Source organism: Hydra vulgaris, chromosome 07, assembly GCF_038396675.1.
Source record: "Hydra vulgaris chromosome 07, alternate assembly HydraT2T_AEP".
NCBI lineage: Eukaryota > Metazoa > Cnidaria > Hydrozoa > Anthoathecata > Hydridae > Hydra > Hydra vulgaris.
Window position 1 is genome coordinate 17,540,431 of NC_088926.1, and position 12,878 is coordinate 17,553,308.

The 12,878-nt window shown below is 27.2% G+C and overlaps 1 protein-coding gene across 2 annotated transcripts in view; it reads right to left on the reverse strand.

Annotated features, from left to right (window-relative positions):
- LOC101238158 (receptor-type tyrosine-protein phosphatase eta) overlaps positions 1 to 12,878 on the reverse strand; it is a 112,607-nt gene that overhangs the window by 87,127 nt on the left and 12,602 nt on the right. For both annotated transcript variants that reach the window (XM_065801239.1, XM_065801238.1), the window contains exons 2-3: positions 10,891 to 10,962; positions 5,406 to 5,594 (exon numbers count right to left, since the gene is read on the reverse strand). In XM_065801239.1, the coding sequence (XP_065657311.1) occupies positions 5,406 to 5,594; positions 10,891 to 10,945 (244 nt within the window). In that variant the 5' untranslated portion in view covers positions 10,946 to 10,962. The remainder of the gene's footprint in view (positions 1 to 5,405; positions 5,595 to 10,890; positions 10,963 to 12,878) is intronic.

The following is a 12,878-nucleotide window of genomic DNA, read 5'->3' on the forward strand; positions in this document are numbered from 1 at the left end:
TTTTTATTGAAGAAGTGGGATTTTAAAATATATATGTGTATAAAAAAAGCTTTTAAATTTTTAAAACTTTGTTGAAGTAACATATACTTTCTTTAGGATAAAAATTCAATTATTTTTTATTTGTATTTTTTGAATTATTGCTAAAATAAGCGCGTCGCGGCATGACAAAACAGTGTCACACTGTGACGCGCGTATTTTGAGAACTATCTTTGAAATATAAACAAAAATAATGGCAAGTTCATTTTTCATAATACACTTGGGTTATTGCAATGTTATGATAAAGATTATTTTATGAAATGTAAATACCGCCAACTTTTGTTTTCTTGATTAAAAAACACATTAACGTGTAGCGTGGAATCGCTACGTAGTGTAAGTAAAATAGTTAAAAATAAATTTTTTTGACATAAAATATTTTATGCGCTACATAAACTGTATTTTGTAAGTCGATACCAAAAAGAATAGTCTTGTATCATGTGTTACCTCTTATATAATTACGTCGCTTCCATCAATATTAATTTGATAACTAACGATACCGGCAAACACAAAATATAATATGGTCGAATGTTTCGTTCGATTTCAATTAGAGAAAAAATTTAAAATATCAGTTTGTGAATTTTTTATGAACAAAATACAAGTAAGATATCTTTTTTGAGGTTTAGTTAATTTAGTTAGATGTTTGTTGAACTCAGAGTGAAATACGTTATCAGACAAGAATTTAAATTATACTATATGAATAAGTTATACAACTCTCAATTAAATTGACTATTTCAAATTACTAATTATTTATGAAAATAAAATACAAATGTATGTTAAGAACATGTTAAGAAGACACTACGAGACCAGTGTTACAGGCCTTGTTAAGAAGCGTTACGCAGCTCGCATTTTGCCTTCGAAAGGCGACTTGCCTACCTGTTCAACAGTTTTGCCCAACGCAAAAACTTTTTGAATATTTTAAATTATCTTTTGACGTCGTTAACGTGACGTTTATTCAGAAGAAATAAAGTCGTAAGTAAAAGCATTTAACCCATGGCCTTCTAGAAATACAGGCATTGACATCACGATAAAATATCTTTTGACTGGAGGCCGATTCTCTATGGAATGAGATGTTTTTGTTTCGCGATGGTTATAAACACAAATTTTTAGCGGATGTGTAGCCTTATTTAATCTGCAACGAAAAAATGGCAGTTTAAGGTTAATCTTTTTGTAAAGTGCAACATATTTATCTAACAAAAAGTTATAAATTATGCCTCGAAAATGTTATGTTCCGTGCTGTAATAGTGGTTATGCGTCATCAACTAAAAAGGTGTCCGCTTATCGATTTCCTTGTGATGAATACGAAAAAGAAAAGTGGATAAAAGTTATCGCAAGAAAAAATCTGGTTGTAAATAAATACACAGTAGTATGCCGACTTCATTGGCCTGTATATTGCAAATCTTTTATATTTTATCGTGGAAAAGAACGTCCTACAGAACCACCAACTGCCTTTTCCAACACACCAGCTACTAGCTGGTGTGTTGGAAAAGCTGAGCTAGCTGTCTTAGTTTACCTTTTTCTAAACCCAGAACAACAAAATTGTCATCATCCAGTATAAGAAATACAACATCAGATGAACTAGATAGCTTTAGAGAACATGATTTTTTTCGATTTGATAGCATAAAAGAAAGACTGTTGCATCATAATGATCTTATTGTATACAACATAAATGACAATAATGACTATGTTTACATTCAGTCAAAAGAATTTGTATGTGGTATTCCAAAGTTTTTAGTTTTCATTAATTATTATATCAAAAATTAGTTATCATTTACCATTAACTTCATTTTATCTTGGGTCATCTTGCAGTATTACCATTTTAATGACAATATCATCATGTTGTAAGTATTGGTCAGTTTTTGATGAAATCATACATTACTTAAAAAATAAAGTTGTTTGCCATAAAATATATTACTCGAACATATGGACTGTATGTCTCAAAAGAAAGTTGGTGAATTTACTTACTCTCCTGATATAATTACTCGAGCATTTGAATATTTTGCTATATCTAGGTCTCTGTACAGCCAAATTTCTAATGATTATAATTACCCAGTATTAGAACTTTGACAAAAATCACTTCAAAAGTCAGATCACAAGATAGTCTGGAATTTTTGAAAAATGTTATGATGAGTATTGAAAATACACAACGTAAATGTATATTGCTGGTTGATGAAGTTTATATTAAATCTACATTAACTTATCATGGTGGTGTATTATTTGGAAATTCTGCTGATCAACCTGGTGTTCTTGCCAAAACAATGTTGGCTATAATGGTAAAATATTTATTTGGAGGACCAGAGTTTTTAGTAAAAATGATTCCAATTAGTCACTTAGATTCTGATTTTCTTTTTAAACAATGCAAACCAATTATTGAAACAATTAACAATCAACCCAATGCAAAACTGTTGTCAATTATTACTGATGGAAATAGAGTAAATCAAAAGTTGTTTAAAATGATGAATAAAAAATAGGAAAAAAACCTTCCTGCAGAGATAATGAAAACACATTTTTGTTGTTTGATTATGTTTATGTCATGAAGTGTGTTTGTAATAATTGGTTAACTGAAAAAAGCAGAGAATTAGTTTTTGAGTTTAAAGGTAACAAACATGTAGCAAAACGGAGTGATTTAGTAAATCTTTATGAGTTGAAATCTGCTAATCTTTTGAAACTTAGCAAATTAAATGAAATTTCCATCTCTCTAAGACCAATTGACAGAAGGTTGACACTTGTTTTCAAGTTTTTTGTGATGAAACAGTTGCTGCACTTAAAAATCATCCATCCATTAAAAAAAAATGAAGTAATTGGCACCATCAAATTTATTTCTATATTTGTGAAGTTTTGGAAAATTTGTAATGTGAAAGGTGTTGGAGCAGATATTCGTTATAAAAATGAGTTCCGTGCAGTTATAAAATCACGCACACACCAAAGCCTGCAATTCTTATTAGATGTGGCAGATATGGTTGAAAAAATGAAAAAATCAGGCGCAAAGCGTATTAAGCAGCTTACAAAAGATACCTCTAAATGTATTTCTCATGTGTGTAGGGGGTTAGTTAACATTGCAAGATATCTTTTGGATTGTGGAAATGATTATGTTATCCTGGGGTGGTTCACAACTGATCCATTAAAAAAAACTTTTAGCAAGCTTCGTCAGGGTTTTGGGGGAACCTATTATATTACTGCTCAATCTGTCATAGAAAAAGTTAAAATCCAACATGCAAAACTTTCTTTACAGTTAGAAATGGATAGTTTTGATAATTGTACCAATGGTCATTCCTGTAAAACTGTTTTAGAAGTTTAAACGAGCAGGAGTGCAAAATTTTTGATAACTAACCAGAACTCGAGGATAAAGTTCAAGCAGAATCAGTACTTTCAATTATATATATTGCTTGTTATGTTCAAAGAACAAATGGCTATGATTATACTGATACACAATTTTATTATAAAAAATGTGGTGCCTACATTGATAACTTGAATAAAGGAGGTCTTGTTATTCCCTTTGACAATATTGTTCAATGGTGCATATTTTGTTTGGTTTTATTTGAGCAGTTATCAGATGAATTTTGTCAAACATGAAGCAATTCTTATTTGTATCAAACAAGTTTCAATTTGGTATTTATGACCGACATTGCCACACTTTAGCAAATATTTTTCTAAAAAATCTAGCAATAATAAATTCTCCAAGATGCTCCAAGGAGTCCAGGCAAACGGTTTTAAAACTGTCATGAAAATGAGTTTTTATATAAATGTTATTATATTATATAAGAAGTATATTATAGTTTATTAACTTTATTGAAGTTTTACTTTTAAGACAGCTCTTATATATTGTTATTATTATAGTTTTTTTTGCTCTCCTTGTTCGCATCCACTTTACTTATTAGCGCTTCGCTCGGCCTTCAGTCAATAAAAATTTCGGCGCGTTGTCAAGCCCTGTATTTCTAGAACTTCTAGAAATACAGGGCTTGACAACGCGCCTTAAATCATGGCCTTCTACTAGAAGGCCATGATTTAACCGCAATTGTAAACTAATAGATTTTTTGTTAAAGAAACAGTTTGTTAAATAATTTTTGTTGTTGTTGTTAAAAATTAGTTAAAAAAAATAAAGTGTTATAAGTTTTATTTTAAGGAATTAAATATATAAATTACTTTTAAATATAAAAATTATTTTTTGTCATAATAGTTTAAAAAGTGCACGATTTATATTGATGTAAATATTTTATTAATAAGATATTTTGTTTATTGTTAATTCAATAACGTAAAGTTTTAAAGACGTTCGTTTAATTTATGAAAAATCATGATCACGAATATGTTATCGGTAACTGATAAATAATAAAAAAAACAAACTCTTTATTGTTTAAAAACATTAAGAGTTCGCAAAATAAATAAGAAAAAATTTATTAACAGTTAATAAAATAACCAAAAACCAACTGTAAAATTATAAGAAAATAATCAAATATTATTTTACGTTATATGAAAAAATATTTTTTTCAAAATAAAATTTAGTTCATATTTGAAACAAATAATAAAAATGATTTTTCAAATAGGAACTTAGATTTTATTTGTAACTTTTGTTATAGTGAGAAAAAAGACTGTATGATTTTTAACGCGTTAATAAAAATAACTTTAAATTACAATGCGGTACTTGAAAAGACGCTAGTGACGCAATATAACTTATAACAATACAAAATATATTTGCCGAGTCCTTAGAAATGCGTTACGCAGCGAAATCTCGTAACAAGGCATGAGTAACCTAAATACTGATACAGTAAGGTGTCGTATTGATACGACAATAACCAAGATTTTAAACTAATTATCTGGTGCTTTCTACCAATAAACAACATATATAATGTAATTTGTAGTAAATATGTGTTCTTTTTTTAGAAAACGCGACAGTTTTGGTAATTAATTCTTTGGCGCAAAAAAATTTGATAATATATAATAATTATAAAATGATAAAAAAAAAATATGTATTTAAATACTCATGTAGCCAAAAAATAAATTTTGTTAGGGTTTTTCTTTAAGGAAATCAAAATAGCATGCATATTGCTATAAGTCCCTGCTTCTGTCCAAATCGAGTTAAAATGTTTATAAAACAATTAGTCTGATGGTACCGTAACGTTAATAAAAAAAATTTATCCAACGGTACCGTGATTTTCTGAGAAAAATATAAAACAAATATAAATTTAAAAATAAGTAGGCATCCTTGCCGTGACTTAATAATCAACCATTCAGGCTTCACTATTGTGATTAATTTCAAAAAATTTAATAACAAAGTTGACTTAATTTTATATCATTTCAATGGAAGAAAAAAATTTAACAACTACGTTGCTGATAAGTAGTTTCATGTCACGTGATAAAAAAATATTTCAAAATACCGAGAACTATAAGTGCTTTGGATTTAGTAAAATTTCTTCGTTCTTCATTGTTTTGAATAGTCTTTTGAATACTAGATTTTTTATAAAAATAAACTGAAAAGATGTCTGCTCTTTCATTTTCCCATGTAATTGATGCTGACGGTTTTGACAATGTGCTAAGTATTAGGTCAATCGTATCACTTGTTACCCCTAAAATAAAAGTAGAAAATAAAGCCATTAAAAGGAATGCTTTGTAGCGCAATATTTGTCAGAAAATTTGGGTGTTAATTAAAAAGACTAAAAAAATAAAGAACTAAATTTACTTAAATTAATACTTAAATTTATACAGTTGTATGAGCTGCATTGAGAGGAGTATTCTTATTCCAATTAAATGTCTAAACATGCAGTAGCAGCTAAATTGGCGCTATTTTAGGTTTCCCACCGCTTTGCCCCGTATTTTAAATGTGTGTTTAAAATTAGCAAAATTTGTTCTGATTAGGGAATTCTACGAATACATTGGTCTGAAAATTAAAGAAAAGTACTTTAATTTGATGTTCAAAATGAAAATTTAGACTAAAAAAAGGGAATATTTGCTACCTTTTTATCAGACATCAGAACAAAGTTGACCAAATGCTTCCAACGTTGTTTCAACGTTAATAACCTAAAAATTTCTCAGTGCTCTTCGACATGTGGGAACGAACTTATACTATATATTTAGTATCATTTTATTTCTGTTGCCGAAGACATCTGTGCTGATGACTAAGGTGTAATATATATATATATATATATATATATATATATATATATATATATATATATATATATATATATATATATATATATATATATATATATATATATATATATATATATATATATATATATATATATATGTATATATTAGACCATTTCAAAATTGTATATAAAAAAAATAATTTTTGAACTTTTTTTGGGCTACCCTTTGACTTGATGTGGTTTGTGGTCAGGAAAATTAGTTCAAAATTGCAAACTTAAATATGTTTTAGGGACAGCTCAATTAACTTTACTTTTTAACAGGTCCCTATTATTTTAAAAAAAGAAGTTTTTTCAAAAGTATGTTATGTTGGGTCTTAAAAGTAGCAAAACTATATAAAAATTTCATATTACAATTATTATTTTAGGTTTAATTCCACAAAAACTATGGTTTTTTAACTAGAAATAAAAAAAGTACATTTTTACAAGTTTTTAATCAAAAAAAAAATTTTTAATTAATTTTTTTATAAAACAATTATTATTTTTGAAATTTATATTTTATTTTTGCTTCTTTTGAGTGCCAGGTTGACCTACTTTAAAGGAACTTTTTTTTTTTCAATTTTAGGACCCCATTGAAAAGTAAACTTAATTGAGCTGTTACTAAATATTGGAAAAATGCTTTGAAACTTAATGATTTACTTTTTTTCATCAATTAACAACATTTAAACATCTAGCCACTTAATTATTAGAAAATATTTTTTTTGAACTGGTCTAATATATATATATATATATATATATATATATATATATATATATATATATATATATATATATATATATATATATATATATATATATATCAACCTCAAATGTTTTAGATTTAATATTCATAACAGGATCTGGTAATAAATATGCTGTCGATCCAAGTTTTGTGCTTGGTAACATAAACAAAGGTCATCAAGTTATTTACTTTAAATTTGTCTTCAAAAATAATTTTAGCAGATTAGCTTGTAGTAACTTTAAGTTTTTGTACAGCGAAGCTAAATTTGATAAAATTTCTGATTTTATGTCCGATATCGATTGGGTGAAGTTGTACGAAAACATTTTTTTCCAACTATAGACATTTCACTGATCAAAAGCTCAACAAATCTTTGGATTAATAACCAAAGAATATAAGCAGTTATGACTTTTATTTGAAAAGAATCTAGTGTTAACCTCTAAACTTAATCCTAAACTGTTATACAAGTATTTCAACAGTACAAATTCAATAAAAGATTTGATAAAAGCCATGAAAATGTCTAATGGTGATTTATCCCATGAACCAAATAAAATTGTAAATTGCCTAAATATGTTTATTTATTATTTTCAAGATGTCTTTACTATTGAAGAAAAAGGAGATCTTCCACCTTTTCATCTCGAATTTAATGATGTAATTAAATTTGAAGATATTGAACCTAATGATATTAGCTTTGAGTTAGTTTTATCTAAACTAAAATCACTAAAAGACAATAAATCACCCGGAGCTAATAAATTTTGTTCAATAGTTCTCAAAAATTGTGCTATATCGTTTACTTTACCACTAACTCTTATATTTAGAAAATCACTTAAATCCAGTCAACTGCCAATTCAGTTTAAGTCAGCAAATGTAACACCTATATAAAAAAAGTGACAAAACAGTGGCCAGCAGTTATCGCTCTATTTCATTAACTTGTATTCCTTTCAAAATATTAGAATCTATTATAAGAGAAAGAACTGAATAACATCTCTACAAAAACAATTTACTAACAATCCAATAGCATGGTTTTGTAAAAGACAAATCTTGTTCCACAAATTAGAGATTCTTGACTTAATTTCTTTATGCAATAGCGATGGTATACCTGCTGATGTAGTAATGTTAGACTTCGCTAAAGCTTTTGATAGTCTTCCTCATAAGAGATTCTTTGCTAAATTGAACGCATATGGTATAAATAGCATAGTTCTAAAATGGATGGAAGCTTTTCTAAATAATAAAAGACAAAAAATAGTTCTGGGTGAAGTTGTTTCTGATTGGGTCGAAATTTTTTATTAGCGTGCCACAAAACTCTGTTATTGGACCCTTTATGTTTATTTTATACATTAATGATCTATCAAGTAAATTAATGAATAAATGCATAATGTTTGCTGATGATACTAAGATTTTATCCGAGGTAATTTCAGATGAGTGTACCTCAAATCTACAGAGGGATTTAAATATATCATTTAAATAGACAGAAGACTGACTTTTAAAGTTTAATGTTGATAAATGTGTAGTAATGCACTATGGAGTAAACAACAAAAAGAATCCTCTATATATTAATGGCATAAAAATACCAGAATCAAACAGCATAAAAGATCTAGGTGTAATATTTTCTAATAATCTTAAGTGGAAAGATCAAGTTATTTTTGTAACAATTAATGAAAATAAAATTAGGTCGAATTAAAAAATTGTTTGCAAGATTGGACTGACATTTACTTAAATCATTATATGTAACCTTCATTCGTCCTTTTCTAGAGTTCTCAGTACCAGTATAGCCCCCGTATCAAAAAGGTGACTGTAAAGTAATTGAACAAGTTCAGCGTCGAGCCACCAAACTGATTAAATCGATTAGGTGTTACATTTACGAAGATCGATTAAAAGTTTTGAAATTGACAACTCTAACTAAACAAAGAGAAAGAGGTGATATGATCCAACTATTTAAAATAATGAACAACATTAATAAAGCAGAAAATAACATACAAACTGTTCAAAATCATATTAGAGGTCACTGTTTCAAGTATTATAGGGAAACAACAAAAAATCTGCAAAGACATAATTATGTCCGATCTATTGCAAAAGAACTTAAGTTCTTTTGCAATAGATCAGCTAACTCATTGCCTTTGAACTAATTCAAATCATCGTATGTAAACTCCTTTAAAGCAGGGTTCGACTGTTGGACAAACAACTACCAATTGAAGCGGCTGTCACAGTGTGCTTAAAAGCAGAGTTGTTGGTCCTTGCCCGTGGCCTGGCCACGGCAAGGACTAACAACTCTGCTTTTAAGCAGAGTGGTTTGTCCTTGCCGTGGTCAGTGATGTCCATTTATTGATAATGAACTTTAGTTACCAAAAAAAACATTGAAAAAATTTTTTTTTTTGATTTTTCAATAAATAATCTGAAACTAAAGCGCAGTGTATAAATTACATTTTAAAGAACGTTTTGAACTCCGATTTTTCCACTCAGGTCTTCATATATATAACATTTTTGCTCCTCACATGACGATCCAAAGTTGTATAACTTTAGGTTTATATATAGTATATATATAATATATATATATATATATATATATATATATATATATATATATATATATATATATATATATATATATATATATATATATATAGTATATAACTTTATCGTATATATAGTATATAACTATATATAGTAGCCCATCGTTCCTACCTTTATTGGAAGTATGCGCTTAAATATTTTTATCTTTTAAAAAATAAAGAAGGTTTAGCACCTTTATCTATTTAAACTGCCGTTTTAGAACATTTTTTAGTATCATATCGTCAGTATACAAGGGAAATGCAAAAGTCCATTTTTGGCAGCATGGAATTATGGAATTATTTATACCACAATTAAGTATTTAAATTCTCCATCGTTTGTTATACCACACAAATGAGTTATTAAGATTTTTTATTTCAATTATTACACAAAAACTTATTATTTTAACTATTACGCGAAAACTTATTTGTTCATTAGGCCGGGTGAACAAAAATGAGCAATTGCTTTTACTCAGTCAGTTCTACATGAATAAAAACTTCAGCAGCTTTGCTCAAATTTTTATTCACGTAAAGTTAAGTAATTTACTAAGTAATTGCTCAACTTTACGTGAACAAAAACTTAATGAAAATCGATAAAAAATTTTATTCACTGACGATATAAGGAAGTTGCAACTGCAAAATGTTTTTGTTTTACTAATAAATTGTTAATAATATTGATAGTTAAAAAATTAGTTAAAATAAGGATGGCTGAAGTATATTTCAGCCATCCTTATTTTAACATTTATTTTTCAGTTGTTTTTTAATACTTATGGGGTACTGTTTATTTTTTAAAAGTAAGCTGTACCGTACAAACATTCAAACATATATTCAAGCAACGTTAAAATTATTGGGTGTTTATGTAGGCTTTTTTTTTCAATGTCACAAATAATAAATTAGTATTGCAAACTTGTAACTTTTAAATTATTTTATGCTATTGTGTACGATGACAATGATTTTAAAAAGTACAAACGTTTCTGTATATAAAAAAGACTTTCAATTGGGTTAGTTTAACACCTCAGCTGTCCTTAAGGTATCTTTTTTTTTTCCGAACTTGAAAGGCTAACCTAATAAACACGCGTCCAAAGTTCTGGATTTCTTGGAGAAAAAATTAAATATGATACCATTCGCGGACAACAAAATACATTGGCAGGACAGCAAAAAATATATTAATTAAGCACTTTGTGCTACGGGAAATTCGTAAGCTAAAATGGAATTAAGAAAAAAAGCATCAGTAAAAAAAACTTCTAAGCTGGCTCACGTAAACAGACATTAAATTTATTTAAAACTTTAAAACGGACAGATTTATGCTCCATACCACCCCTTGCGAAAAGGATAAGTATTTAATTGAAATAATAAATAGAATTACCGGTCTATAATTAGAAATTATATTAGTATATGCATTTATATATTCCTTTTGAGTAATTATATTAAAAATGATAAACAAACTAACCTGGTAATAGCGTGTTAATGAAAATAACAATTGCAAATGATATCTTGAACTTCATGGTTTTTTAATTAAGTTCTGCAAAATAATAATTTTCAAAATTTATAAAAAGTTATTTAAACCAGTTGTTGTTTTTAATTTTTCAATCTTCAGTCGAACTAAAATAATTCTCTATTCTCTATAAAATATTATTTGGGTAAAACAAAATGAGTGAGCACTCTCGTATAATGACGTGTTTATTCTTAATTTTTTAAAGAAAATATCATAAATTTCCAAAGTAATAACAAAAAGTTGTATTTATACACTTGATAAAATATGTGATTAAGACGGTAACAATCCTAATTAAGATGAAACTAGATTTAAATTAGTGTCATTTAGAAGTTGATTTTGACTAAAAAGACGTAACATTAACTTTTTAATGACAATATATATTTTGATGAAATTTTTGGAAGAAGGTTCTTATAAAAAAAACTTTTAAGTAACCCAAGAAGAAAAGATAACTGAAAAAAAGAACGCCAGTTTGAAGAGTCTTTGTAAACGCTTTATAAATTTGAATTTAATAAATAAATCTTTATTTAGTCAGTAACTTTATATATTAGGATATATCAACATTTTGAATGCTCAATCTAATGGTCATTATCTATGCAATCGCAAATTATTGAACTTCTTTTAATAAACGCGGGCAACAAACGTCGGGCAACAAACGTCTTCAACAAATGTTAACAATCGGACGTTTTTATTTAATATTCAAAAATATACGAGGAAAAATTATTTTGTTTAATTTTCATTGTTATTAACTAGACTATACATGGTTTGTTAAAAGTTAAGTAATTGTCTTTTATGGCAAAAAACGAAGATGAATAATTGCAATATAAATTTAAAAACTGTTTCTATTTTTTACTTTGATTTACTTTTTAACATTTTTTATTTAAGAAGCTAGCCACCAAGTGTCTTGGTAGTAATATTAGTAATTAATGCTATTATTTAATTAATTTAATATTTTTACTAAATTTAACATAAAACAGCCAATATGGAAAATCATTGCCAAGTTTTCTATTTTTGTTGTTTTCCTTTACTTTTCTTTGAGAAAACTTAAGAATACATGGTACTTGACATGTAATTAAACACATGGTACTTGACATGTAATTAAAAAATGCAGTTTAGTTTAATTAGATTACATAATTTAAATAGATAAATATGTTATGAAAAATAGTTTAATTGACTTGCTCAACCGTTAGCATTTACTAATTACTTCTTAACGTCTTATTGCATGTTTTAATCCAGGTTTTGTATTATCGAATAATAAATATCTTTAGGAGTGTATGACATGACTTTGTAAAAACGTGGCTCAGTTATAAAACAAAATTATTTAATTTATATTTGTAAATTGTATTTAGTATTAAACATTAAATATACAAAACTAAAAAATTTCAGAATATATAAAGTTTAGATGATTTTAATTAACTCATTAATTTTAATTAACTAAAAGCTAACAAACGGCCGTTGAATCAAGCCTTTATTAGATCACCAAAATGAAAGAACTGTTAGAATTTAAAACAAAGCACGACCAGAAATATTTATTTTAAATGTAAACGACTGTTAGTTTTCGCCTAAAATGCAGCATTTATTGAATCTATTATGATATGTTTCGGAAAAGCATGTATTTCTATTTTAAATTATAAAATTGCTAAAGCTGATAAAGATGATGGACTGAAGGGTCTGGGTGATAAGTTGATATTTTATAAAACATATGACCAGATCTAATATTGAGGAAGTCAACGTTGCTTCATTTACTGATGCTGGCACTTTCACAACTACTACGTGCAGACTTTAAAATTTTTGCAACGTTTAAATTTTGGCAACAATTATATTTTTTCAACTATGGTTTCATTTGCAATGGAAACGATTTAAAAACTATTACTGTCAAATAATTTTTCTTCCATAAAGTTTTAGGTGCGTGTTTTATGTCCGTACCATATTTACATAATGAAATA